Source organism: Phodopus roborovskii, unplaced genomic scaffold, assembly GCF_943737965.1.
Source record: "Phodopus roborovskii unplaced genomic scaffold, PHOROB, whole genome shotgun sequence".
NCBI lineage: Eukaryota > Metazoa > Chordata > Mammalia > Rodentia > Cricetidae > Phodopus > Phodopus roborovskii.
The window spans coordinates 2,972,866-2,997,202 of record NW_026126515.1 but is presented as its reverse complement, the minus strand read 5'-3'; the positions used below and the strand labels follow the sequence as shown (position 1 = coordinate 2,997,202).

General features: G+C 44.4%; 1 protein-coding gene and 1 non-coding gene across 6 annotated transcripts in view; one reads left to right on the top strand and one right to left on the bottom strand.

The window, feature by feature from the left end:
- Slc8a3 (solute carrier family 8 member A3) overlaps nt 1-24,337 on the top strand; it is a 132,016-nt gene that overhangs the window by 95,474 nt on the left and 12,205 nt on the right. For 3 of the 5 annotated variants that reach the window (XM_051196247.1, XM_051196244.1, XM_051196246.1), the window contains exon 3: nt 21,644-21,747. In XM_051196247.1, the coding sequence (XP_051052204.1) occupies nt 21,644-21,747 (104 nt within the window). Of the gene's footprint in view, nt 1-19,375; nt 19,483-21,643; nt 21,748-24,337 lie in introns of all 5 variants that reach the window. The other 2 variants (XM_051196245.1, XM_051196243.1) reach the window with 1 other exon arrangement.
- Nucleotides 13,013-13,134, bottom strand: LOC127231004 (small nucleolar RNA SNORA40). The gene has a single exon (XR_007835244.1). It is a non-coding gene; the product is annotated as a small nucleolar RNA SNORA40 (small nucleolar RNA).

The following is a 24,337-nucleotide window of genomic DNA, read 5'->3' as shown; positions in this document are numbered from 1 at the left end:
GGCATGAGGAGCAAGTCAGTAAGCAGCATTCCTCCATTATCTCTACATCAGTTCCTGCCTCCAGGTTCCTGTTCAGGGTTCCTTGTTCTAGCTTCCCGTCCGTGATGGACTTATATAAGATATAAGGTGGAATAAACCCTTTCCTCCCTAAGTTGCCAGTGTTTTATTACAACACTTTAAAACCTAACTAATCACAAGGTTACAGTGATGCACCAAACTCCTTTTGCTTCTTTGGATGTGGAGCTAGACTTTCCCAGTTCACATTCTATCTCTCTCATCTATCAGCTGTGTAACCTTAGATGAGCCTCTTAATCCCCTGTGCCTTAACTTTATCATATGTAAAAGAAGAGGCTAATAGTTTGTATAATTAGTGGGCTGCAATGACTGGGTGAGCTCATACATGTAAAGCAGCCAGTGCCTGGGCCAAGTTAAAGAACATGGGAGTATGAGTTGATGTTACATGTGGCATGGGACATTTAAGAATTCTAGTCTCCGAGGTCCTTTCAAGTTGTATAATCAGGCTGGGTTTATAGTAAAAGTGTCCACTCACATGTATGTCTTCTCCACCAGATTGGGATTCCTAAAGAGTGGGATCATTGTTTTATTCATCTTTGCCTGGCATAATGTCTTATTAGCATGCCTCCCATTTACCAGGCTCCAGACTCTGTACTGGGAATATTACAGGAATTTAGTCACCCTGGTCAATGCAGGTGAAGAGGTGAGCCAAGTGAAGGGTGAGACAAGAGCCTCAGGGAATCTCACCACAAAATAAACAACATGAACTATCTCTATTGCCTAGGGAGATTGGGGGCCATAGCTCACCCTCACAGAGAAAGATACATGTGATTTCGTATGCATGCTGCCGTGATTTGCTTTGTTATGCATGAAACATAGTGAAAATAGAATTTAGAGGAAGTTGACAAACATGTATCTGTAGGCTATAAATTTGACCATGAGGTATAGTCTTAATATTTGAAAGCCATGTCATGTCATTCTAAGCTATTTGGAATGAGAAACACCATCTTACTTATATTTTTATTTGTTTCAGTCACTAATGCCTATGACGTTCTACAGAAACCCATTAATCATTTATAAGTGACATTGGATATCTCATTCGTCTTTTGCTACTCCTGTCCCACTACCCAGTGTGTCTACCTGTGTCTTCCTGCTCACCGACAACCTCATCAGCTTCATAGAAATGTCCCTAGGCACTTTCCTCCCCCACACTGTTCTTTATACTACCACCCTTCCATTTGTCTTACACAGGGTGGGGGAAGGAATTCCACTAAGGAAATAGAATTCTAGGACTGGGAACGCCTGGAGCTCCTCGGAGCCTGCAGTCCAGCTTTTTGAAAGATCCAGCAGATCTGTCTGTTCTACCTCACTAGATAGTCTCTGATTCTCCAGGAGCATGAAGCAATTCCAGAAAATATTCCACAATCCCCTCAGTTAAGGACATGCTCCTAGACACCACACTGCCCTCCGAGACTGAATGCTGGACAGAGGTGGAAAATTGCTTTGAGATGTGAGGACCTGGTTTATGTGAGAGAAAAGCTAAGTGCTCAAACTGATGGCTTTGGTAACAAGTTTGATTCTTTAGACAGGGTGTGAGGACAAAATAAACAGACAGCAATGTGTTGAGCTCCCCTGAATAATGACCAGCTGGGTGAAAAGGTAAGATAACAACCCACGCGCAGGACTTCCAGCCTCGTGACCAAGAAGGCTGATAACAGAAACAAGCAGTGAAATGCCTCTTAAAATGGGGTATAAATAACAATGATGATGACAAGGGGGAGGAGGGGGGAGAAGAGGAGGAGGAGAAAGGAGAAACACTGTGACTGTTTTTAGGAAACAGGATAGAGTTTATTTAAAAGAGGTGATGTGGAAACCTGTGAGATGCAAAGTCCATCTTAGAAAATACCAAGCGGCTGATCTTTTCAGGTTCTTCTAATTGAAATGGATTCATGACTAATGTCAGCATTGTGGACAGCAACACAGCAACGAGTGTGTACTGAGCAATTTATATTAAGTAATTCACAGGAAAGCATCTCACATAATTCTCATGTCCTTCTATCATAGATAAGAAACTAGAGACTTAAAATAACCTATCCTACAGCCAGTTTATCTAGCTGTAAGTGGCAGAGACAAGATTCAAGCATACATCAGTCCATGCACAAGATCTCTGCTCTTAACTTCTCCCTCTACTATAATATTCTTGGTTTGCTGAAATTGACTGTCTTTACACATTCCTTTATTGTCTTCAGTCTTCAGAATGTCTAAGTTGGGATTAGATAAGACTTGTGGATAGGCAGGAAGAAAGAGTATTGGAAAGATTTCTGACTTCATTAGCTGAAGGCATGAGCCTAATGCACACTGTATCATTCACCAACTGCATGAACTTAGGCAGATTCCTTGATACCCTGCAGCTCAGTTGTCACAACCCACAAATGAGAGTGAATATAATTCTGAATGTCTGCGGAATGTTGTGATAAACAAAAAAAAGAACTATATTATAATTCTCTAAACAGAAGAGTTCATTGTCTATGCAAAAAACTTTTTTTTTTTTTATTCTCTATCCTTTGGCAATTAGAGGCTGGTGGTAGGCAACTGGGAACAAAAAAATATGGCTTGCTGCCTACGTACTCTTGATGTATTCAACTTTGAATACAAACTTGTGAAAAGTTTGTTCCTCTGTGAAAAGAGGACTCATTCCTCCCATTTGCTCCAGAATGTAAGGCAATTGCAGCTGACTCTCCAACAAGAGACACCTTCCTTGGGACAAAGACTAAGATGCCTAAAAGCCAGCCCCACCATTCTATTTTCAATAGTAAATAAAATAAATTCCTTGATAACTATTCTGCTTATCCTACAATAACATTGGAAAACTCTTATGGGAAAGCATTTCATAAACTCTCAAGAGCTATGCAGAGAGCATCAGTTTGAACCAGAGGACTTGATAGTGGAGGCATGCATCCTCAGAAAACATCACTCTGTGTGTTTGGCCACAATCTAAGGAGGAGCTGGGAAGAGGGGCTGAATCAGGTTCCAAAGGTGGGGCTCATTGAGGCTTTAGGCATGGGATAAGTCACTGTCTCTTTGGCCATGAGCTTCCATTTTGAGCATAACTAGGTCCTGTCCTCTTCCTGTCCCATTCCATTCTGCCTCTGCTGGCCACAGAACAAAGTTCTAAAATATGAAAGCAAGTAATAGCTCAAGGGATAACTCAGACTGCCTATTCTCAGCTCTCTCCATGCCCACAATTCCTTGGCTTCCTTTAATTTCATTTCCCCTTTGTTTCAACTACCTGTTCTTATGTGGAATACTCCACGTTGAGGAACCACATTCTGCCAACAGGCTTAACCAGAACCCCCCAAGCTCACAGGACCATGAGCACAAGAAAGAAAGAAAGAAGAAGTAGATGCCGAGTACTAATGTCAGCTGTAGATCTGAAATGAGAAGGAGGTAGGTTTGAAGGAAGAAGACTTATGGGTAAAGAAAGCCACTGGAGATTTCCGGAGGTGAGATCTCAGCCTGGAGGCAAAGCTTACATAATAAATATACTACAGTCCTTTGTTGTTGTTTTAATAAGATTTTATTAAAGAAAAGACACCAAAAAGCCCAAACAACAAAAATGAATCTTAGTTCTTAGCTAAGCTAGACCTGGTGGCACATGTCTGGAATCCCGGCCACTTGGGAGGCTGGGATAGGAAGATAGAGAGGCTGACGTCTGCCTGGACTCCAAGGAGAGTTTAAGACTACTTTGGGAAACTTTGTAAGACTCTATCTCAAAATAAAAAGTAAAATAATGACTGGGAATATGGTGAAACAGATCTCTAGTGTGTGTTAGGCCTTAGATTCAATGTCAAATAATGTTCCAAAATGCAATCTGCAAAATTGTAAAAATAATATTTTTGGAGATACCCCTTTACCCAATTTTGTATTTCCCAGAACCTTCCGCTACACGTGGTCACCACCTCAAAAGAAAAAATAGAAATAATTCAATATTTTAGAAAAACTCATCATGGGAACTTACTTGGACTATAAATACTTAGTTAATGAATTAGTTTGGAATCAGACTTTACACAAACCTGGAGTCAAACCCCTGAGATCAAATACTAATTCTATCGCTTCATAGTTGGATAATACTGGGCCAAAGTTTTCAATGTTTCCTGTTTCCTCATCTGCAAACTGGGAATGCTGATATTGCCTCACAAGGTTCCAGGGAGGAGTGTGCGAGCTATTTTTCTTATTTTATTGTTTAATTTTACATATAAATCCCAGTTGCCCCTCCCTCCCCTCAGCCCACCCCTCAGAGAGGGCATGGTCTCCCATGGGGAGTCAACGAAGTCCATCTCAGCACCATGAAGAGGCCTGACCAAGGCCCTCCTCCCTGAATCTATGCTGAGAAAGATATCTCTCCATAGGAAATGGGCTCCAAAAAGCCAGTCATGTTCTATATGGATAGCTCCTGGTCCCACTGCCAGTGACCTCATAGACTGCCCAATACACCCACTGTCACATGCTTTCAGGGGGGTCTAGTTTGGTCCTAGGCACAACTGTCAATCTGGACCCAAGGAGCTTTCACTAGCTCAGGTCAGTTATTTCTATGGGTTTCCCCATCATGGTCTAGACTCCTTTGCTCATATTATCATTCCTCCCTCTCTTCGACTGGACTCCGGGACTTTGACCTTGTGGTTAGCTGTGGATCTCTGCATCTGCTTCCATCGGTTACTGGATGAAAGTTTGACAATTATGGCAGTCCTCAATCTGATTACAGGGGAAGGCCAGTTCAGGCCCCCTCTCCACTATTGCTTAGAGTTTTATCTGGGGCCATCCTCGTGTATTCTTGGGAACTTCCCTAGTGCCAAGTTTCTTGATAATCCCAAAATGGTCCCCTCTATCAAGGTATTTCTTTCCTTGCTCTCTCACTCTCTGTCCTTCCCCCAATTTGATCTTCCTGTCCCCTCATGTTCTCCCTTCTCCTTTCCCCCTTCCACCCTCCCTCTCTTTCTCATGCTCCCAATTTTCTCAGGAGATCTTGTCTATTTCCTCTTTCTAGGAGGATCCATGTATGTTTCTCTTTTGCTACCTAGCTTCTCTGGGGTGGACTATAGTCTGGTTATTCTTTGCTTTATGCCTCATATCCTCTTATGAGCAGATACCATATTTGTCTTTCTGGGTCTGAGTTACCTCACTCAGGATGTTTTTGGTTTTTAGTTCGTTTGTTTTGTTTTGTTTTTGTTTTTGTTTTATTCTAGTTCCATTCATTTGCCTGCAAATTTCAAGGTATCATTGTTTTTTTACCACTGAGTAGTACTCCATTGGGTAAATGTACCACATTTTCTTTATCCATTCTTTGGCTGAGGGGCATCTAGGTTGTTTCCAGGTTCTGGCTATTATGAATACTGCTTCTATGAACATAGTTGAGCAAATGTTCTTGTGGTATGAGTATGCATCCTTTGAGTATATGACCAATAGTGGTATTGCTGGGTCTTGAGGTAGATGGAGTCCTAATTTTCTGAGAAACTGCCTTACTGGTTTCCAGAACAGCAGTGCATGTTATTTGTGTGCCGCACAATGTCTGGACAAGAGGAAGCTGTTGATTATAAAGGAGAGAAACAGCTGGGCAGTGGTGGTACACACCTTTAATCCAAGCACTGGGGAGGCAGAGACAGGTGGATCTCTGTGAGTTCAAGGCCAGCATGGTCTACAGAGCTAGTTCCAGGACAGCTAGGGCTGTTGCACAGAGAAATCCTGTCTTGAAAAACAATAAATAAATAAATAAATAAATAAATAAATAAATAAATGAGAGAAACATACAGCTTGAAGAAGCTAAGAGACCTAAAAATGATAGTTCAGCCTTGCCTGTTCCCTTCAACAGAAGCATCAAAACCTCCTTCCTTTGTCAAATGAGTCTTTCTGTCCTTCAGTGCATGAGAAACCAAGTATTTATTTCCCTGGGTACTTTTCTCAACTTTGTGCTTGTCTAATAAATATGTTCAATCCAAACCTCAGGTGGAACTTTTTTTAAAGGAATTTTCATCTGCTAAATGCCCCTTTGATGTTCTTGAGCAAAGTTCTCTGACTACATGATCTCCACTCAGAGCCTCCTCCCAAGGAAACCTGCTCAATAGTGACCTAAGGTCAGGCAATGGCTGTGAGCTTCTCTAAATGCAGTTGACCCCATAGATTAGAGCCCGAGGTTTAACAATAGACAGAGGCAGAGGATGGTAAGAAAACCACTCAAATAGTCCAGACTGAACTTTTCTTTTGTGTTTTGGTTTTTTTGTTTTTTTTGTTTGTTTGTTTGTTTGTTTTGTTTTGGGTTTTTTTTTGGTTTTTTTTTTTTTGTTTGTTTGTTTGTTTTTTCAAGACAGGGTTTCTCTGTGTGGCCTTGGCTGTCTTTTAACTCACTTTGTAGATCAGGCTGACCTCAAACTTGGATATCTTCTTGCCTCTGTCTCCCAAGTACTGAGATTAAAGGCATTCACCTGAATATTTCTTATTGTTTGACCTCGGACAAATGAGAAATCAAATAGGAGAGATATATGTGATCTAATTCCGTTCCATCTCCCAGTTGCTAAGCTACCCCCAGCTAAATGAGTATTAATCAGACTCTTTTGCTTTTTGTCTGAATACTAGCACCCCAGACCTGCTGGGTCAGCATCTTGGACTGGGGCATAGCTGGCATCAGATTTTCTATGCCCCAGAGCTTTTAAGATGAATGCACCGGTGGCCACATTTTGCAAGGTCCTACCCAGAATCCTCTCTTCCTAGAAGTAGAACTGTCCAAGATGAACTCTTTGTGTTGATAATGACAGCTCTACCTTTAACTGCTTTTTGGTTATGTTTTATTGTACCCTTTATTTATATAAATTGCATTCAGCTTTAATAAATTGTTTTTGATAACCACTGATATATCAGGATGGGCAATGGATTTGGATTCCAGGTGGCCTGAATTTAACTCCCAACTCTGCCATTTACCAGTTATTAGACTGTGGGCAAATCACCAACTCCCCTAAGTCATTTCCTCATGAAGAGATAATCCCACTTACCCAAGCATTTCAAAGACTCAGGAAAACGATGCTTTAGGAACACTGCATCTTTCTGCAGGACCCAGCTCTATTGTCAGCCCAGAGCCTGCCTGCCCACCTGCAAATCCACCAAGTATATTAGAGTTCTGAGCTCAATTTAACTTCTTCCCTTGTGTGGCTTTGATTCCTCCTATGGACCAAACCCATGACAGTCCTGGACCATGATGTAGGGACAGGACTTTGTTCTTGAGAAGGTGTCTGGTCCGAACAACTTCTGAACTCCAATACAATGTTACTCATCTGCCTAACCTCACTTGCTGTTGCCAGGCTTGATTGATGATGGAGCCATTTGAGGAAGGCTGCAGGGCTTATGGCTGTGTTCAGGCCAGTGAAGGAAGCAGTTTTAGCACAGTCCTCTTTCCCTCTGGCCTTTACCAGGCATTACCTGTCTCCTTGCAGCCTCTCTGGATGAAGAGCACAGGCCAGGCTCCTTAGAGTGCCAGCTCGCAAAAACAGTCCCCAGCCAAGGCTGCTGATCTTCATGGCTGAGCTCCATGCTCTCTTTCAAGCTGTCCTTCCCTCCTCCCCACTCCACCATCACCATAGCAACCCAGTGGTGTAAAAAAAGTAAAAGAGCTAAGGCATCTAAATATAGTCCAAGTTTCAACACTTCCAGCATGGCGCCTAAAACCTAGGAGGTAGAAGCATCCAAATGGCAACTGGTCTCCAGAAGAAAGGATAGTGGGAGGGGGTGGAGGTCAAGGGGCAAACGAAGGGAAGGCACAACCGTTTGCTGAGCCCACTGCCTGTGTTTTCTCATTGAACTCCCACAACCACCCAGTGTGGAAGTTATCTTCACATTCCTGCTGAGGAGACGGAAGCTCAAAATGGATGGCCAGGGTCACACATCTGTCAGCAATAGAGTCGATGTTAACTGAAGTTTCCATTATTCAGACTTTGCTCCCTCCCCCCCTCGCTACATAGACAGGTGCAGGTAGGGGATTTTCCTGGAAGTGCTAGGCTTTCGAGACAGATCCTGTAAGCAATTTGACTTGAGTTGAGTGCAACTAAATTATTGGGTGACGCCAAATGAACTGTGATTTCTATTATGCTGTCACTGTTTGTCTTCAGTGGCCCAGACTGAGGTGAAGCGGAGACAGTAGTTTCCAGGGAACATGACGACAGGATTCTGCACTCAGACCTATGTAAAATGGCATCACCAGCAGCCCTGAGCAGAGAATGCTCACTGTGGCTCCTACCACCACTCATCCCTTCACTCACTCACTCAACCAATGCTTTTATTGAGCATCTGACATAGGCTCTCACTTCAGGAAACAGAGACAATTCATTTTTAAAAATGCAGTGCTTGTCCTCCCAGACTTTAGGACAATGGGAATGACAGGGAAGGTGACAATTATATAATTGATCAACTCTATATAACTGGGACGTGTGCTGTAAGTACATACCAGAAGAACGTCACTGGCCCAATTGCATCAGTGGGAGGGAAATACAGAAGCTCCCACAAGTGAAAGAAGTCCATCAAATGAGGGATAGAGGTGATGTGTGCTTTCAAGGTAAACAGAGACTCCTTAGCCATGAGCTCATAGGGTCACTACATGCCCCAGTCCATCCCCCACCCTGTATCTTTATAAGATCATGAAGCCTCATAAGTGAGGCTTTACAGAGCCAGACTCACATGAGATCTGGTAGGAAATCAATAATGATACCCCACATCCCTTGGTATCATTATTGTAAAACGGAGTAGGTGTGAGGGTGCTTGTGTCCCCTCAAATTCCTAGAAGAGGTGAGCAAACTGTAGGGTTGGTTGCTTCAGGTTAGTTAGCAAGAGTGTCCCTGAGAAGTGCCGGTGCCTGTGACCTTTTATGGGAGGGAGAGGAGAGGGTTGGTACAGAAAATGTTAATTTCTGTGGATCTGGAGCTTTCCAAACTGCCTGGAAGGCAGCAAGTGTGGGGGATACTCTGTGAATGAGTTCGAATTAGATAATATCATGTGTGTGGAGCTCTTGAGTGCTTCAGAGAAAATGCTGTCTAAATACACAGTGCTCGCATCAAAGATAATGATACAGTGCTCTATTTATAGTGCTCTGCTTCCTACCTGCCAGCTATTTCCCAGGCATGGGGGAAAGATGAATGGGCAAGATGGAGGGAAAGAGCTTTGGAATCCTTGATTAAGAGCCCTCCAGGCAGATATAGAGTTTAAAATGTATTATATTATTGTCACCATCGTTGTGTTTTCTTTTATCACCCGGGAATGTCACCTCCTTCTGTTTCAGGTGAATGAGTCTGCCTTGCCTGACTGTTCCATGCTGGTTATGTCATCCAGGAAGGCAGCAGCCCCCAGATGTGTCATATACACAAACATGGTCGTCGTCCTCACCCCCCCACCCCCCCACCCCCCGCCCCGGGGTTGTCTCTTGTCAGTTGAATTTGGCCTGTCTGTAAATCCAGGCTTTCCCAAGCTCATTTTATCTCTTCCAATAGAAAACAATATGTAAATGCCCCGCTTAAAGGGAGTGTTGATTGCAAACCTCTGCATATGGTGGACAGATTAGAGCTATGAAATGGAGAGGAAGGGACCACTGGGCTCTAAAAGAGGACAGAGTCTCACAGCACAGCATCTCACTCACCCAGGGAAGAGTTCCAGAGAATTCACTAAAGTTGGGGCACAGTAGCAAAGGGACTTGAGAACTTGGAAAAGTCACCAACGAATCAGATTCTGGGTGTGAGTGGTTGTCTACAAGCCCTGATCACTCTTGAAGAACTTCTCCCCTATCCGAGCCAGGAGCCCTGGGAATACAAATTGATCTCTTTGGCTCCCTCCCACCATGGAAATAAAACAGGAGCCTGGCACCTGTCATTCTATAATGGGATGTGGATATGCAAATGAGCTGCTTCTGTAGTCAACTTAGAAAAGAGAGCAGAATTGGGTAATAGGGAAGGTTACCCTGTAACACAAGGGCAACGGGGGAAAGGAAAGGTCAGTTCCCATTCACCAAGACAGGGAAGGCCAACAGGCAGGACTATGACAATGACACATATCCCTTTATCTATGATTCTTCATCACTCCATCGATGGAACTGATAAGGTGCCCCAAATGGATAAGTGCCCCAAACCAGCACTGTCAGACTGTTAGGTATGCAGCCTTCATGTGAGTTCATCCTGGGAGCTGGAGAAAGAGCTGCATCAGTTACAGCTAAAACAGAACATCATCAAATTATCATTCCTGACTACTTATTCTTTGCCAGTCCCTATTTCTCGCTACTTATTCTTTGCCAGTCCCTTGCTGCAAGCTTTCTTTGTGTTCTCTCCTTTGGTCCTCTCAATGACGCTGTGGAGTAGATCTTACAACTCTGCCCTCCTTCAGATGAGGGAACTGAGCCTCACGGTCTCACAAATTAGTCAAAAGGCTAAAACTTGTAAGTACGGCAAGCAGATGGCTCTGATCCTAAAGGCTGGGGTTCTTCTCCACTGAATGCACTGAATGATGGAGAGAATCTTTATCTCTATGACGTCAGTCACGAGAAGGAGCAGTGGGGGAAGCGGAGGTGTAGAACAATCTGCCGTAATAAGTACCTGAAAGGGCAGCAGTGTGAGGACTCCATGAAAGGTCTAGACTGTTGGGGAAGAGGTGGGGGGGGGAATTAAAGCTATCTCTTTATAGAGGTAGCTTTGTGACGGTGCTTGTCAATGGAGTAGTGTGTGCAAGAATGGAAAGACAGAGGCAGCCAAGGGTTCTTCCGCTTCCCTCACATTAACCTTAAGCTAAGTGCTCAGCAGGGGTCCTGTGCTCTAATGCCCTGGGTTCAGCTTCTGGCTCCACCACAGCAGCTAGTCTCAAATACACAAATACACACTGCTCATGGGCCAGGGTGTGTGCCAGTTGCTGGCCAACGAGACAGACAGGGTTTCTGCTTTTAATGGCATTAGTATTCTGGTGAGGGAACCATGTAAGCAGGTGAACAGGATGGAGGTGAGACAGGCTGGCATGGAAAGGTGCTGGAGGAGGACCAGGCTGAGAAGACAGAGAAGTAACATAAACAGGGACATTTTAAAAGAATCTGGTTATGAGACTGTCTGGGACTTGACAGCCCAGAAAAGGGAAACCCTTAGTGCCAACATCCTGAGGCACGAATCAGGGTTATGCATTTGAAGTAAGAGAAGATGGGGATGCTGGGACAGGGTAGCAGAGGGAGACTGGCAGAAGGTGTTCTGTACAACAAGCCAGGTGAGCTGTGCAGGTCCGTTCAGCATCCAAGCAGCTTCAGGGCATGTGTCCACAAATGCACATCCTCAGGGCCAGTGCAGACCTGCGGTTACAGGAAGCCTGGGAATGGAGCTGAGCACGCTGTGCTTTCTCGAGCCTTCCAAACGATTCTGCTGTCTCGGTTTCTCAGCTAGATCATACAGTTTCAGTGGTTTTTATTGTCATTTCCCTTTTTTAAGATTTGTTTTTATTTGTGTGGGGGGGTGTGTATGGGAGAGATGAGAGAGAGAGAGAGAGAGAGAGAGAGAGAGAGAGAGAGCCACAAGTCTGTGGTGCCCTTAGAGGCCAAAGCAGATATCAGATCCCTTGAGCTGGAGTTACAGACAGTTGTGTGCCGCTGACATGGGTGCTCTGACTAGAACTCTGACATCTTCCAGAGCAGCAGGTACTCTTACAGCTGCCATCTCTCTATCCCTATTCAGTTCCAATTGCATCCCAGGTGTGGCAGGGTCTGAGTCACAGAACCTAAGTAAAAAAGTGGCACATCGGGACTTTCCTGTCTTTTCAATTTTGAATCATCTATTTTTTATTCTTGGGGTTGACTTTTGTCATCATTTTGAGCTCTCTCTCTATCTCTCTCTTTATCTCTCTCTTCTCTCGTCTATTCCTCCCCTGACTCAATCTTCCTAGACCCACATCCTATCTTCTCCTCCCTTTCTCTTTCTCCTAGTTCCCTCTCCACTCACTGCCCCCCACTTCCCATGTGCTCAGGAGATCTTGTCCCTTCCTCCTTCTGCGAGGGACCTTATATGAATCTCTGAGAATCCTCCTTGTAATCCTAGTTTCTCTGGCAGTGTGAATTATAGGCTGGTGATCCTTTGCTCTATGTCTAAAATCCATATATGAGCGAGTATATACCATGTTCCTCTTTTTGTGACTGGGTTACCTCATTGAGGATGGTTTCTTCAAGTTCCACCCACTTGCCTGCAAATTTCAAGATTCCATTGTTTTTTTGTTTTGTTTTGTTTTTTGTTTTTCGCAGAGTAGTATTCCATTGTGTAGATGTGCCACATCTTCTTTATCCATTCTTCAGTTGAGGGGCATCTAGGTTGCTTCCAGGTTCTTGCTATTACAAATAATGCTGCTGTGAACATAATTGAGCACATGTATTTGTTGCATGGATGTGGATCATTTGGGTATATGCCTAAGAGGGGGATTGCTGGGTCCTGTGGTAGACTGATTCCCATTTTCCTGAGTAACCGCTATACTGATGTCCAAAATGGCTGTACAAGTTTGCACTCCCACCAGCAGTGGAGGAGTGTTCCCCTTTCTCCACATCCTCTCCAGCATAAATTGTCATTGGTGTTTCTAATTTTAGCCATTCTGGCAGAAGTAAGATGGTATCTCAAAGTTGTTTTGATTTGCATTTTCCTGATAGCTAAGGATGTTGAGCACTTTTGTAAGTGTCTTTCAGCCTTTTTGATTTCCTCTATTGTGAGTTCTCTATTCAGTTCTGTACTCAATTTTTAATAGGATTATTTGGTATTTTGTTGACTACCTTATTGAGTTCTTTGTATATTTTGGAGAGCAGCCCTCTGTCAGATGTAGGATTGCTGAAGATTTTTCCAGTCTGTGGGCTTCCATTTGGTCTTGTCAACTGTGTCCTTTGCCTTATCGAAGCTTCTAAGGTTAAGGGGGTCCCATTGATTAATTGTCGATCTCAGTGTCTGTGATAATGGACTTATGTTCAGGAAGCAATTCTTCTCATATGTATCAAAACTCATTCTGAACAATGAGTTCTGGGCTGCAGAAGAAGACTTATTTTTGAACCTATCTTTAAATCTTTGGTTGATAGTTCAACAGCACACAAATACTAAGGATTTTCTTTTCAATGCTACAGAAAGACCCTGGCTAATGAAAAAACAGACTGTATCAGGGCATGAGGAACACACATGCATACAGAGAGACATGCTCACACACAAACACATAGGCATGTACACACCCATGCACACATGTACACACATGCATTTACACATGCTTATGCACACACACAGAAAGACACAATGAACATGCAAACACACATGCACACATTCATAAGCACATTTACATGAACACAGATATATATATATATATATATATATATATACACACACACACACACACACATGCACACCTGCACACGTGCACACTTTTATGTTTGAATGAGATCTGCATTTACAAAACAGCAAAGGTTGTGGTGGTTTGCTCCTATTGTTGCCCATAAACATTCCAGAGAGTCTCATGCTTTCCTTGAATAAAAGTAGGTGAGCAGGTGACTTAGGAGGACAAACATGAATGAAGGAGCAGAAATTCAGCTGCTTTCCTATCTGCCATTCTTCCTGTCATGATACCAGATACCAGGTAGCTCAAGAATGTAGCACCATGCTAAGGGAAGAGAAAGGCCACTGAGGAGAGGTGTGTAGGTGTAGTTTGGGAACCTGTCTTCATCTAAAATTTGACATTTCATCCATGATAAATTTTTCCCATTAAATCCGATTTGTTTAAATGTAGTATTATGATGCCATTTAGCTTGAGTGCTGAGATTTCTGGTGTTTCCTTACATTGTGCACCCAAGCCTCCTCAGCTCATGTAAAGGTATTACAATCTCTGGCTCCCTGCATTTGGGAAAGGCATGTTTTGAGATTTTATCCGTCAAGAAGTTTGTCTGTTGTGTTTGCCCCAAGAGCAGCAGGCTCTGTGGGACCCAGCAGTCATGCAGTATTGCAATCCTGCTTTGGTGTGGCCCGTGTCTGGTTCAGTCAAGACAATATTTATAGTGCCAGCGGAGCCCCCCTGTAGTCGAATCTCTAACTGAAGTAGTTTCTCTGTCTAACCCAGGCACAGTAATCATCCCTAGATCTGCTATTCAACGGCATCTCTAGAAATTAGTTGCCTAAAATGAGAGGTTTGTAGACGCTCAAGTGGACAAGGAAGTAAAGAGGAAGGTGAAGAGCCTTTGACTGGGCTCGACACGGGTCCTACAGAGTTGGCAGCTCTCTCTTCCTAATTACTAGGTTTTTCCCTGGGTCTGAAGTTTTATGTCTGTACAATAAAAAATGATTTCCTGCTTGGATCAAAATTATCCTCTAAAATAAGATCCCCGCCAGAGAAAGAGAGCCGGAAAGAGAGACCTCACATCTCTAAAGCCATGAATCAGTTAACCAGCCATTTTCTGTCTACAGTGCCCAGAGCAGACACGCGGTTAGATCAATTATTTTATAGATTATTTCCCTTGCCTTTCCAAGAAGAGGATTTATCAATTTCGGGGCACAGCAACCATCTGTTCTCAGACCACTGATGCTTTTTCGCTTCTCTTCTTGACATAGAAGGAGGGAATTGGAACTGTGAATCTTCCTGTCTCCCCCACCCCCAACTCTATTCCCGCAGGCTGATTTGGGGCAAATGTGAGGGTTCTGTAAATAGAGGCCTGTAAATAGAGCTGATCAGTGGCTGTGCTCATTGCTACAGAGAGTGGGAACTATGTTCTGCTTTGAGAGTAACTGGATATGACCCTTGCAGAGATCACTTTCTAGGAAGGCCAATTCCCTCTCAGGGTGGCACTCTGATGCATCATTCATTCATTCAACTAACAAATGCCACTTCTGCTCCTTTAATCTAAAGAAACTCAACAGTCAAAAAGGAATGAAATTCAGAGGCTCATTCAGATTGGGTGCCCTCCATGCAAAGCAATGTTCTGAGAGGCCAGCCAGGCCTGGGAAACGTTTCCCTAATCCCTCTGGGGTTATTAGATCTCCCAGGAGAATCATCTCCAAGAGGCACAGCCAGGTCCCAAGCTGGGAACACCACATATTCTGGCACCTCTCAGCAGAAGGCTAGTAGGAAAGGTAGGTGCTGGCCCGGTAGCCTCCAATGGCATCACCAGCCCTCCAGACAGCTGATAGCCCATGCCCATGTCCATTTAGAAGCAGTCACTGAGCTGCAAGGAAAAACTAGCAGCACAGAATGAACCATTATGAACTCATCCGAATTAATGGCTCCAATGTTGGTTATGGACGACATCTTCCCACAGAGTGGACAAAGGGAGAAGGTTATATAAGCTGCAGGACTCAGTTGGGTGGCACTGGCCTCCCAGTCAGTGTGCCCCTCAGAATCCTTGGGCATGCCATCACAGTAACCATCAAAGTAGTTTTTACCCTTCGTCACATGTTTTCATATCAGAAAGAAATGAAACTCCAGGTATGTCAGCAACCAACTCACTGGTCATTACCCTACAAGGCCTCTCTGAGGGTCTCTTGTGTGCTGGGCATGGGCAAGGCAGGGACTGAAGCCTCGGATAAGACAGGCTCAGTCTCCGCTCTCACCGAGTTTACACTCGAGTGGAAACAGACTGACAGGAAACAGTAACCAATGAGATAACTTCAAACCGTGAACATCACACCACTGTGTGATGTGTGCTGAGAGGGGATTCTCAGGCTAAGGTGGTTTTGGAAGGCCTTTCCAGCTCGGTAAAGATGGACAAGGAAAACCCAACAGATGAGTCCAGGTGTAGGTAAAGAGCATTCCACACAAGGAACACGAGGAAGCTCACTCTGAGTGGAATCAACCCTATCTGAGGGACAGGGAGAACATGGTGCCTGGGAGCAGAGCGAGGGGGGTCTTGTGATGAATGCCACCTCAAGCTCAGTGCAGCTGGGTGGAGAAGCACCTCTAGGACACAGGGTTTTGCTTACTCCAACAGCAGGGAATGTGGCACGATCTGGACTTTGTGTTTGAGTCAGGATCTCACTGGGCAGCCAAGGTTAGCCTGTAATTATGCAGCTCGGCCCGGTCTCAAGCTTGAAATCCTCTTGTTGTCTATGGAGTGCTTGGATTACAAGTGTGTGCCACCATATCTGGCTACACTGCCTTTTAAATCTGTCACTCTGGCTGTAATGTGGGAAAGGGGTTGAAGACAGAAGCCCAGCCCAGCTCAGGAGAGTCTGGTCAGAGGCTGCAGCAGTCCAAGGAAGAGGCCTTGGTGCCCTGATCTTGGTAGCAGAAGGAAGGGTGATGGTGGAAGAGTTTGGGGCAGGAGGTGGGTGGGGAGGAGGGAAGATGAAATCAGAGCACAAGAATGGGAGAGGGGTGATTCCAGGTGCAGGCAGGGCCAGAGCCACGTGTGGATGACTGCCACCGACTGCAGCTGAGGGGACAAGTTTGCAAAGAACTCGAGGCCCAGCTAGTGGCTCCTAGTTAACGTTCTGTGGTCTCACTCGTGTGTGGGACACAAATGAGAATGTTGTCAGTTTGGGGGAGCTGTGAGAGACTTCGCCAGCCTCCAAGCAGGGTAACACCTTCAGTGAGAACAGATGTGACATCTTTCCTAGGAATGAGCTCACTGGGGAACCCCACACCCAGCCTCCTTCATTCTTCCCACCCTCCAGCTGGTCTTCCCAGCCAGCTAGCTCCATTCCCTCCTTCTGCTACTCAGCACCTGTCTTCCTTTCTCTTGTCTTCTACTCCAGTGTCTGTGGAGTCTCGTTTTTCTGTTTATCTGTTCACTCAAAATCAAAACAAACAGAGGCCACATTGTATAACATGTTCTACCCAACTCTGAGCTTGTCACTCACTGATGATGGCAGAGGCCAGATTTTGAGAGAATGTGGGTCTCTCCCCGTAGCCACCTAGCACTCCAATCCTCTGTAACAGTCCATTTAGGAATATATTCTCTTGGTTTATCCAGCCCTTTCTTGACCTGACTTCCATTTGCCAAAAGTACAATTTATTGATTCCCACTTATTTTCTGACTTAATGACTGGAGACGAGAAGATCGCCTTCTATGTGACTCTCGAACTGGGATTGTTACTATGTTCAATGGTAATTGTTTCTATTTGGTAAGCCCTCAGAAGAGAGCATACTTCCCTTCTTGTGCTTCCTTGTTGTTGGAGGGACACTACAGAGCAAACACTGCTGTGCCATTTTGCACTTAATACTTGACACTTGGAACATGTGACATCTTGAGGACTTTATCAAGTTGCCCGAGGCTACCCAGATGGTGAGGGTGGAGGAGAGCTTTCATCCCAGGCTATCAGTCCCCAGAAGGAGGAAAGCCACAGTGCTGTGGTTTTCGTGGGCTGCAAGGACATTGCTCCCCAGGCTAGCAACCCTGGGTTTTATGGACTGCAGCGGGTATAAAGGTCATCAAGGTTTACAGTGTCATTTCATAAGCAATTAGTGGCATGGTCCAGGACAGGATCAGTAACTGTTATGCTCACTTCAGGAGGGATGGACCCAGTAAGTAAGGTCAGTAGAGGAACCATAGACACCTAAGCAAACTCTTATGGTTGACTTGGGGAGGCTTTAGAGAACAAAGTTTGTGTCGAGTTAGACTATAGCTGTGCTTCATTTAAAAAGAAGGAAGATTGGAACAGATGACCTCCGTCTCCTCTGCAAAAGCCAATCTTATAGGGATGTCTGGAAGGGGACAGATGATGGGAGCAGACCAAGATCCTGCAGAGCTCTGCATGCCTATACTATGCTACAGATAGATGCAGCTCTATGCCACAATAGCACCGGCACCACATACCCTCCAGTGGAGGTGATATTTGGGGGCTGGGTCTGGTCCTGGAATGCCCCATCATAAGCAACAGCTTGGAGGCATGGGCTTACGTCTCTTTTTAAAGCAACTGCAGAAAGGAGAAGCAGCAAAGTGGGTGGGTAGGTGACACAAAATAGTTACCTACACATTCTTTTATGCACAAAGCTGTGTGGGATATCGGGGGTGGCGTTGGCCAAAGGGTGACTGTAGAACTTAGACACTGATCCCCCCACCCCCACCCCCGTCCCCGTCCCCACACTGCAGCACCACTTTTCGTAGACTGCATCTCCCAGTCGCTGAGAACTAGACAATGTGTGACGCAAACCAAGCAGTTCTGGCTCCCTGTGATCTCCACCACCACACAAAGGGGAGAGAGCGTCTACTATTCTGGGCAGGATTCCCACCGGCCTATTTGTCCCTCTCTTTCTGTTCTTTGTATAAAATAAGCACTTTCAATCATCATCTGCTGGTTCTAGAAGAAAAAAAAATTCTTCCTTGTTCCAAAAGCAAAGAGATATGAAGAATAGACCTCATGAGAAGCCCTGTGAGAGCAATCTTCTTATGTATGCAGGCGCCTTTCATCAGTCTTCAGAGAGGCTACGGGGAATAGGGAAAGAGGGGGAGCTGAGAAAGGGGCTGCGAGAGCTGGATGCTGGCAAGCATGATATATGAATCTCTGAAAATGCCACAGTGAAACTCACTACTAGGTACAATGCATAGGCATTAATGGTTTTAAATTTTAAGTGTAGGAACCAGATAGTCTCTGTTACCTATGACAAACCACTGTCTGAAAATACTAAAGGGGAAATGCCAGAAATAAACCAATCACAAACTTTCAATAGCTTTTATTATAGTGTCTTGTGAGTGTTTTTGTTTTGGTTTAGTTTCTGAGAAGGGAATTGGTTTTGTAGTCCAGGTTATCCTCAAATTCACTATGTGGTCCATGCTGGCCCCAAACTCACTGTGATCCTCCCTCCTCAACCTTTGAGTACTTGGGTTACAAGTGAGTATCACCACACCCAACTGGTAATGTTATAATTCTTCTATTTTAATCATTAGTTGTTAATCTCATACCGTGCCTAATCTATGAACTAAACTTCTTCAAAGGTATACACAGGTAGCACTTATGAGGTTTGGTACTACCCATGGTTTTGTATGTTTACTGGGATATTGAAACATACCCCTAATGGATAAAGAGGTGGTGCACAATCCTTGATATTACATAAACATTATTTGTCTTGTTTGTATAATGGTTAAATTACTTGCCCAAGATCATGTAGCCTTTCTGGGATTGGAACTTGGAACCTTTGGCTTTCTCCAGTCTTCAAGTATGATTATAACATGCAGCCACATGAAACCCAAGAGGACTTGCTGAGGCTGGAGGAGGGCCAGGACAGCCACCTTCCTCTGTGCACTTTGTGGAATTGGGGTCAACTTGAAGCTTTCTGGGTCTCTTTCTCCTTCTTTTCCTGTTTCTTCTCCAGCTTCCTTGTCCCAATTCTGCTCCTTGCTTATGATACTTTATTTTTCCATCCACAGCAAAACAATTCACATCAAGGTAATTGATGATGAGGCGTATGAGAAAAACAAGAATTACTTCATTGAGATGATGGGCCCCCGCATGGTGGATATGAGTGTTCAGAAAGGTGTAGTACCCTGTCCTCCACACTAACAGTAACAGTCTTTTCTCCTTCCTTTCTTCCTCTCTCCAATCCATTTCCTTCTCTTTCTCTTGCCTTCTACCTTCCTATTTCCTTCCTCTCTTGCTCTGTTCACTTCTCCTTTCTCTGCCCTAACACCTGCCAACCTGTCACATGGTATCCATAGAGAGGTCTTCAAGAACCAATGGCAGTTTGTCTGGGGTGGCAAAATGAATATGGGTGAGTAGAAGAGAGAGAGAGAGACAGAAAGAGAGAGAGAGAGAGAGAGAGAGAGAGAGAGAGAGAGAGAGAGAGATCCCACACTCTGAGAATGAGGCTTTCTGTAATGTAGTAGGGAGGCAAGAAAGACAGGTAGGTTTGCAGACAGGAGGAAATCTTGAGAAACTGACTCTCAGTACAGATTTCCACAAGTAAAATTATTCTCAAAGCTGAGATTATGTCCCAGGAATTTAAGAACCAATATATTTAGACCATACTTTGTCCCACTCCCCCAAAGAGCCCTTCAGAGTCATCTTATCTGCCATGTCTCTGCTATCAAAGTTTGTTTCTCTCCCTGACCTTGACTGAACATCAAGTAGAGGTCTCCATCAAAGTCCTTCTTGTCATATTCTACTCTCCATATTAAGGGGAGTTAGGTGTGGAGGCAGAGGAAATAGCAAAGAGAGAATTGTGGCCTAAGGGGAAGCTTTCCCTGCAAGTCCATGAGACTTTTCAGAATGGACAGAGTGTGCTTGTCCTTGTATAGCTGAATGACCTTGTATAGCTCTAGTCCCCAAGAGGAAGTCAGACGATCCTTCCTAGGACAAGTTGTGCTCTAGAGCTGCTGGATCATCATGACTCTCTAAGCCAGCTCAATTTAACCTGGTGCAGGAGTCCCTGTGGTAGCAAAACAGGCTCACATCTTAATGACAGAGAAGTCTCTGACCTCCAAATGCTCAGTGACTTTGTTCACTCAACAAGGTATGAAAAACGTGTGCACGTGCACACACACACACACATGCAAAGCTCAGTACTGTTTATGCTTTATTGGCAGCAAAGTGAAGCGTGTCTTCAGAATGTCAAAGGGACATCAGAGGATCTGAGGACATTTAAGTTGTCATTTTTTCTCTTTTCCCTTTGAGGGAATTGGGTCTCGTTTTCTCCCTGTCACAAATAACCCATAGAGAATAACTAGACCTGTAGTTCTATGACATTCCAAGAGAAGCCAAGCATGAAAATCTGGGTCCCCGCTTGAACCTCTCCACACGACCATGTGACTGGATGAGGTTCAAGTGAATATTTGAGTGGAGGACCTTTCAAAAAAACACAAATATAAAAATCAAAACTTGCTTTTCTTTGTGACTGACGCTCCACTGTGTTGACACCCAGAAATAGACAGCTATCTCCACAACCTTGTGTTCCGAACCCAGATTAATCAGCAATAAGGAGGTCAGCCTTGGGGCATAGCATCCTTCTACAACAGGGATGTCAATAGTTTTGTATCCCTGTATCACATTGAAGGAAACACTTATTTTGGTCCACACTCTTGAACCTTCCTAAAGGAGAAAGAAGGAGAAAATTAATAGAACCCTTCCTCCCTTTCTCCATACCCCTTTTCTCTCCCCCTCTCTCTAGTCTTCCTCTTCATAAATAATTTTAAATATTTTCTTAGTGAAGAAAAAGAAGGGACTGGAGTCCTAGGTTCTGCAGGTGCATTCTTCATTGTAGAAGGGTTCTGGGTTATTCCCAGTAGGCGGGTCATTTACTTGATGCCTAAAGAAATGCTCCCGTTACCATGTGACACCAATGGAATGCGCGCTGCCCGACTTACTTCCTACTAACCATTGGCGGGATCTAAAATGACTCCTCCCCACCATGATCCTCTCCCCTCCCTTCCTTCTTTTTGGCTCCCTTTGCCCCCTTGTCCTTGTCCTCCTGGTTCCTTTGCCCTCTCACCTATAAGAACAACTATGACCTAGGAGACAAGAAAAGCTAAGAGCACTTTTTTTGTAAGACAGCACAATCCACCATAGTCCTGTCTAAGGCCACCATGACAGGATGGGGCTGCATGTGCCAAGAGTGATGGAAATGGTTATTAAAGGCTGTGTCCAGCTGAACGACAAACCTGCCCACCTAGTCGACACTCTCTCTCTTGTTGTCCCTACAGGAAAACCATAAGGGTTAAAATAGTAGATGAGGAGGAATACGAAAGGCAAGAGAATTTCTTCATTGCCCTTGGTGAACCGAAATGGATGGAACGTGGAATATCAGGTGTGAGATTCTTTAAAATCAAAACAACAACCAAGAGAAAGCAAAGAGAAGAAAAAAAAATTGAACAAACAAGGAAACGAAAAAGAAAAAGTGACCCTATTTTTGTCCCCACCTTTTGTCCCCTTCTCCTTCTTCTCCTATTGACAGAGATTTTATTCTTTTCCCTCCTGTATTCTCACTCCCACCCTGTTTCGGTGTCATCTCTGCCTTAGCTGTAGTTATTCCATATTCCTCCTTTCCCACCTTCTGGGCAGTACTGCAGCCTCAACCCCCATTGCCCTAATGAATTATTTCTGGGTTGCGCTACCCAGTTGTTACTGTCCCCTGCACTTTCCCCTGTTCTCTGCCCCAGTGCCAACATGGAAACTCCTTGGTGGGTGGGGAGGAGAAGAAAAGGAAAGGGATGTAATGTTTTGCATGCTTGTGCCCCTTTCTTGCCACCTCTCTGTCTCGCTGGGATTGACAATGTTTGGGGGTTCTTGGAGAAAGGGTGGGACCCATGTTGCTATAATGCTTTGACCATTCTCTGCTGCATTCCTCAACTTCTATTGAATGCTTGGCAAGCTATTCACTTGCAGCGTGGCCCACAGGCCTCTCTGCTCTTCCTAGAGGTAAGTGCATTATCTGGCTATATTCCCAGTTGGATAGACCATGGTACGGGGAGGTATACCAGTTGGCCATGGTCTCTGAGAGCTCTCTGGGAGATAGCTCACTTTCTGAAATAGCCCTGCAACATGGTATCCCAAGCTCTCCTTTCTTCATTTGACATCCCATCCACTCCATCCCACCTTTCCCCCATCGACTAAAGTAAAAAAAACCTTATGTGGGATACTTTGGGATAATGAAAACAGAAAATTGAAAATCTATAAGAGAAAGTAAGTCACTTTAGGTTCAACTGTTCCCTGAGCCCAATGGGCCCTAGAAAAGAAAAGACTTTGGGTAAGCCCAGAATATTTATTTATGATTATCAAAGAAAGGAACTCTCCACTGAGTAGTGGTTTGGATCACTGAGACACTAAAGACAGCCAGTAGACAGACTGCTAATGGTTACCTGCCTTTGCTTAGCATCTGAAAGTGAAGATAATGCTCAGACCTCAAGGCACTTCTCTCCTCGTTTTCTCCAAACATCCCAGACAAAGGCTTGTCCATATGAGAATGACACTGGCATTGTTGCAACCAGGAAAAATAGAAGTAATGCCTTCTTCACTTAATGAAAATGATCAGAAGCTACCGCTTTGAAGATGTTGAAGGAATAGGTATGGGAGTGCAAAAACTTCTGTTCCTCTAGGAGGGTTGAATATTCTTCATTGGTTTTACATTCATCAACAGGAAGCTACATGGACAGATCTAAGAGAGCGAGGTCAATAGTGACACTTTCAAAGTGCTCCTACAGGTCAACTCCTCAAACTTGATGGTCAGTTGTCATCATCTTCCGGAACTGTCTGCAGAACTCGCCAGTTCTGTGCTAGCACTGGTTTGGACACATCTAGCATTCATGGAGCAAAGTGAGCTCAATCTTCCATTGCCCACAGAGTAAGGTGTTCCCACCAGCCTGACCACCAGAGTTTGCCAGAAGAAAGATAATCGCATTCTGTTGCCTCTTACACTATTCCAGCCTATCCTCACTCTTTCCAGAATATTCTCAGAAATTGTCCCAGTGCCTGCCCTACCTCATTCCCATCACATCCCCCTTTGTGCCCTGACTGACATCTTTATGACTGACTGGAAACAAAAGATACCCAAGTCCCATGTAAAATAGTTTCATCAAGGGGAAGATGTAAGCAGCTCACTGGGTGGAACAGAGCATCTGAAAGGAAGGCAGAACTCCAGGCAGATGGAAGAGATTAGCAGCCCACCTATGCCTTTATTTTACCATTATAAGCAGCTATTTCCTGCCTCCCCTTGAGTTCCCTACCAAACAGTAGGCCAGAAAGTCTCCTAAGATAACCCTTGTGTTCTTTGGGAGATCCACCTGAATGCTAACTCCTGTGGATTCTCCCCATTTGAGGTTGCCTTTGGCACTGAATTGCTTGACCAAGAAGAGTCCAGAAAAATCCTTGTGAAGCCTGGTCCTGGGGAAGGTGGAAGGAGACAAAACTTCAGAAAGCTATTTGTGTGATATGCCTCCAGATTTTCCCAAAGACCCAGATTTTCCCAAAGACCAAGCTACTAAGATGGAAGTTGTCAGTATGGGTTTCGCAGCCTCCTGCCCTATGGTCTAGGCCCTAGACTCTGGGGCATTAATTTTCAGTTTCTTTAGCTCTTCCCGATATTGGCATCAGACCATGAGGTGAAAGGTTATAAAACCTAATTGTCTAGATCCAGAGTCAAATGAAAATCCATTCTGATTTTCAAGATGCCCTACTGTTTTCAGAGTGAGAGACAGTACAGTGAAAATTGCTTTTCATTATCGCCACTATCTAGGAGAGGCTTAGGCATTCAGGCTAGCATCGTCTCTGCATGGTCAAAACGACAATAGGAATTTTTTAAATGACTGGACTTGAAAAAAGAGACTCTATTCTGAGCAAACACAACAGCCTTCAGAGGTGATATTAAAAGTTCTGCATGATCTGTGTGGTAGAGGGGAAAA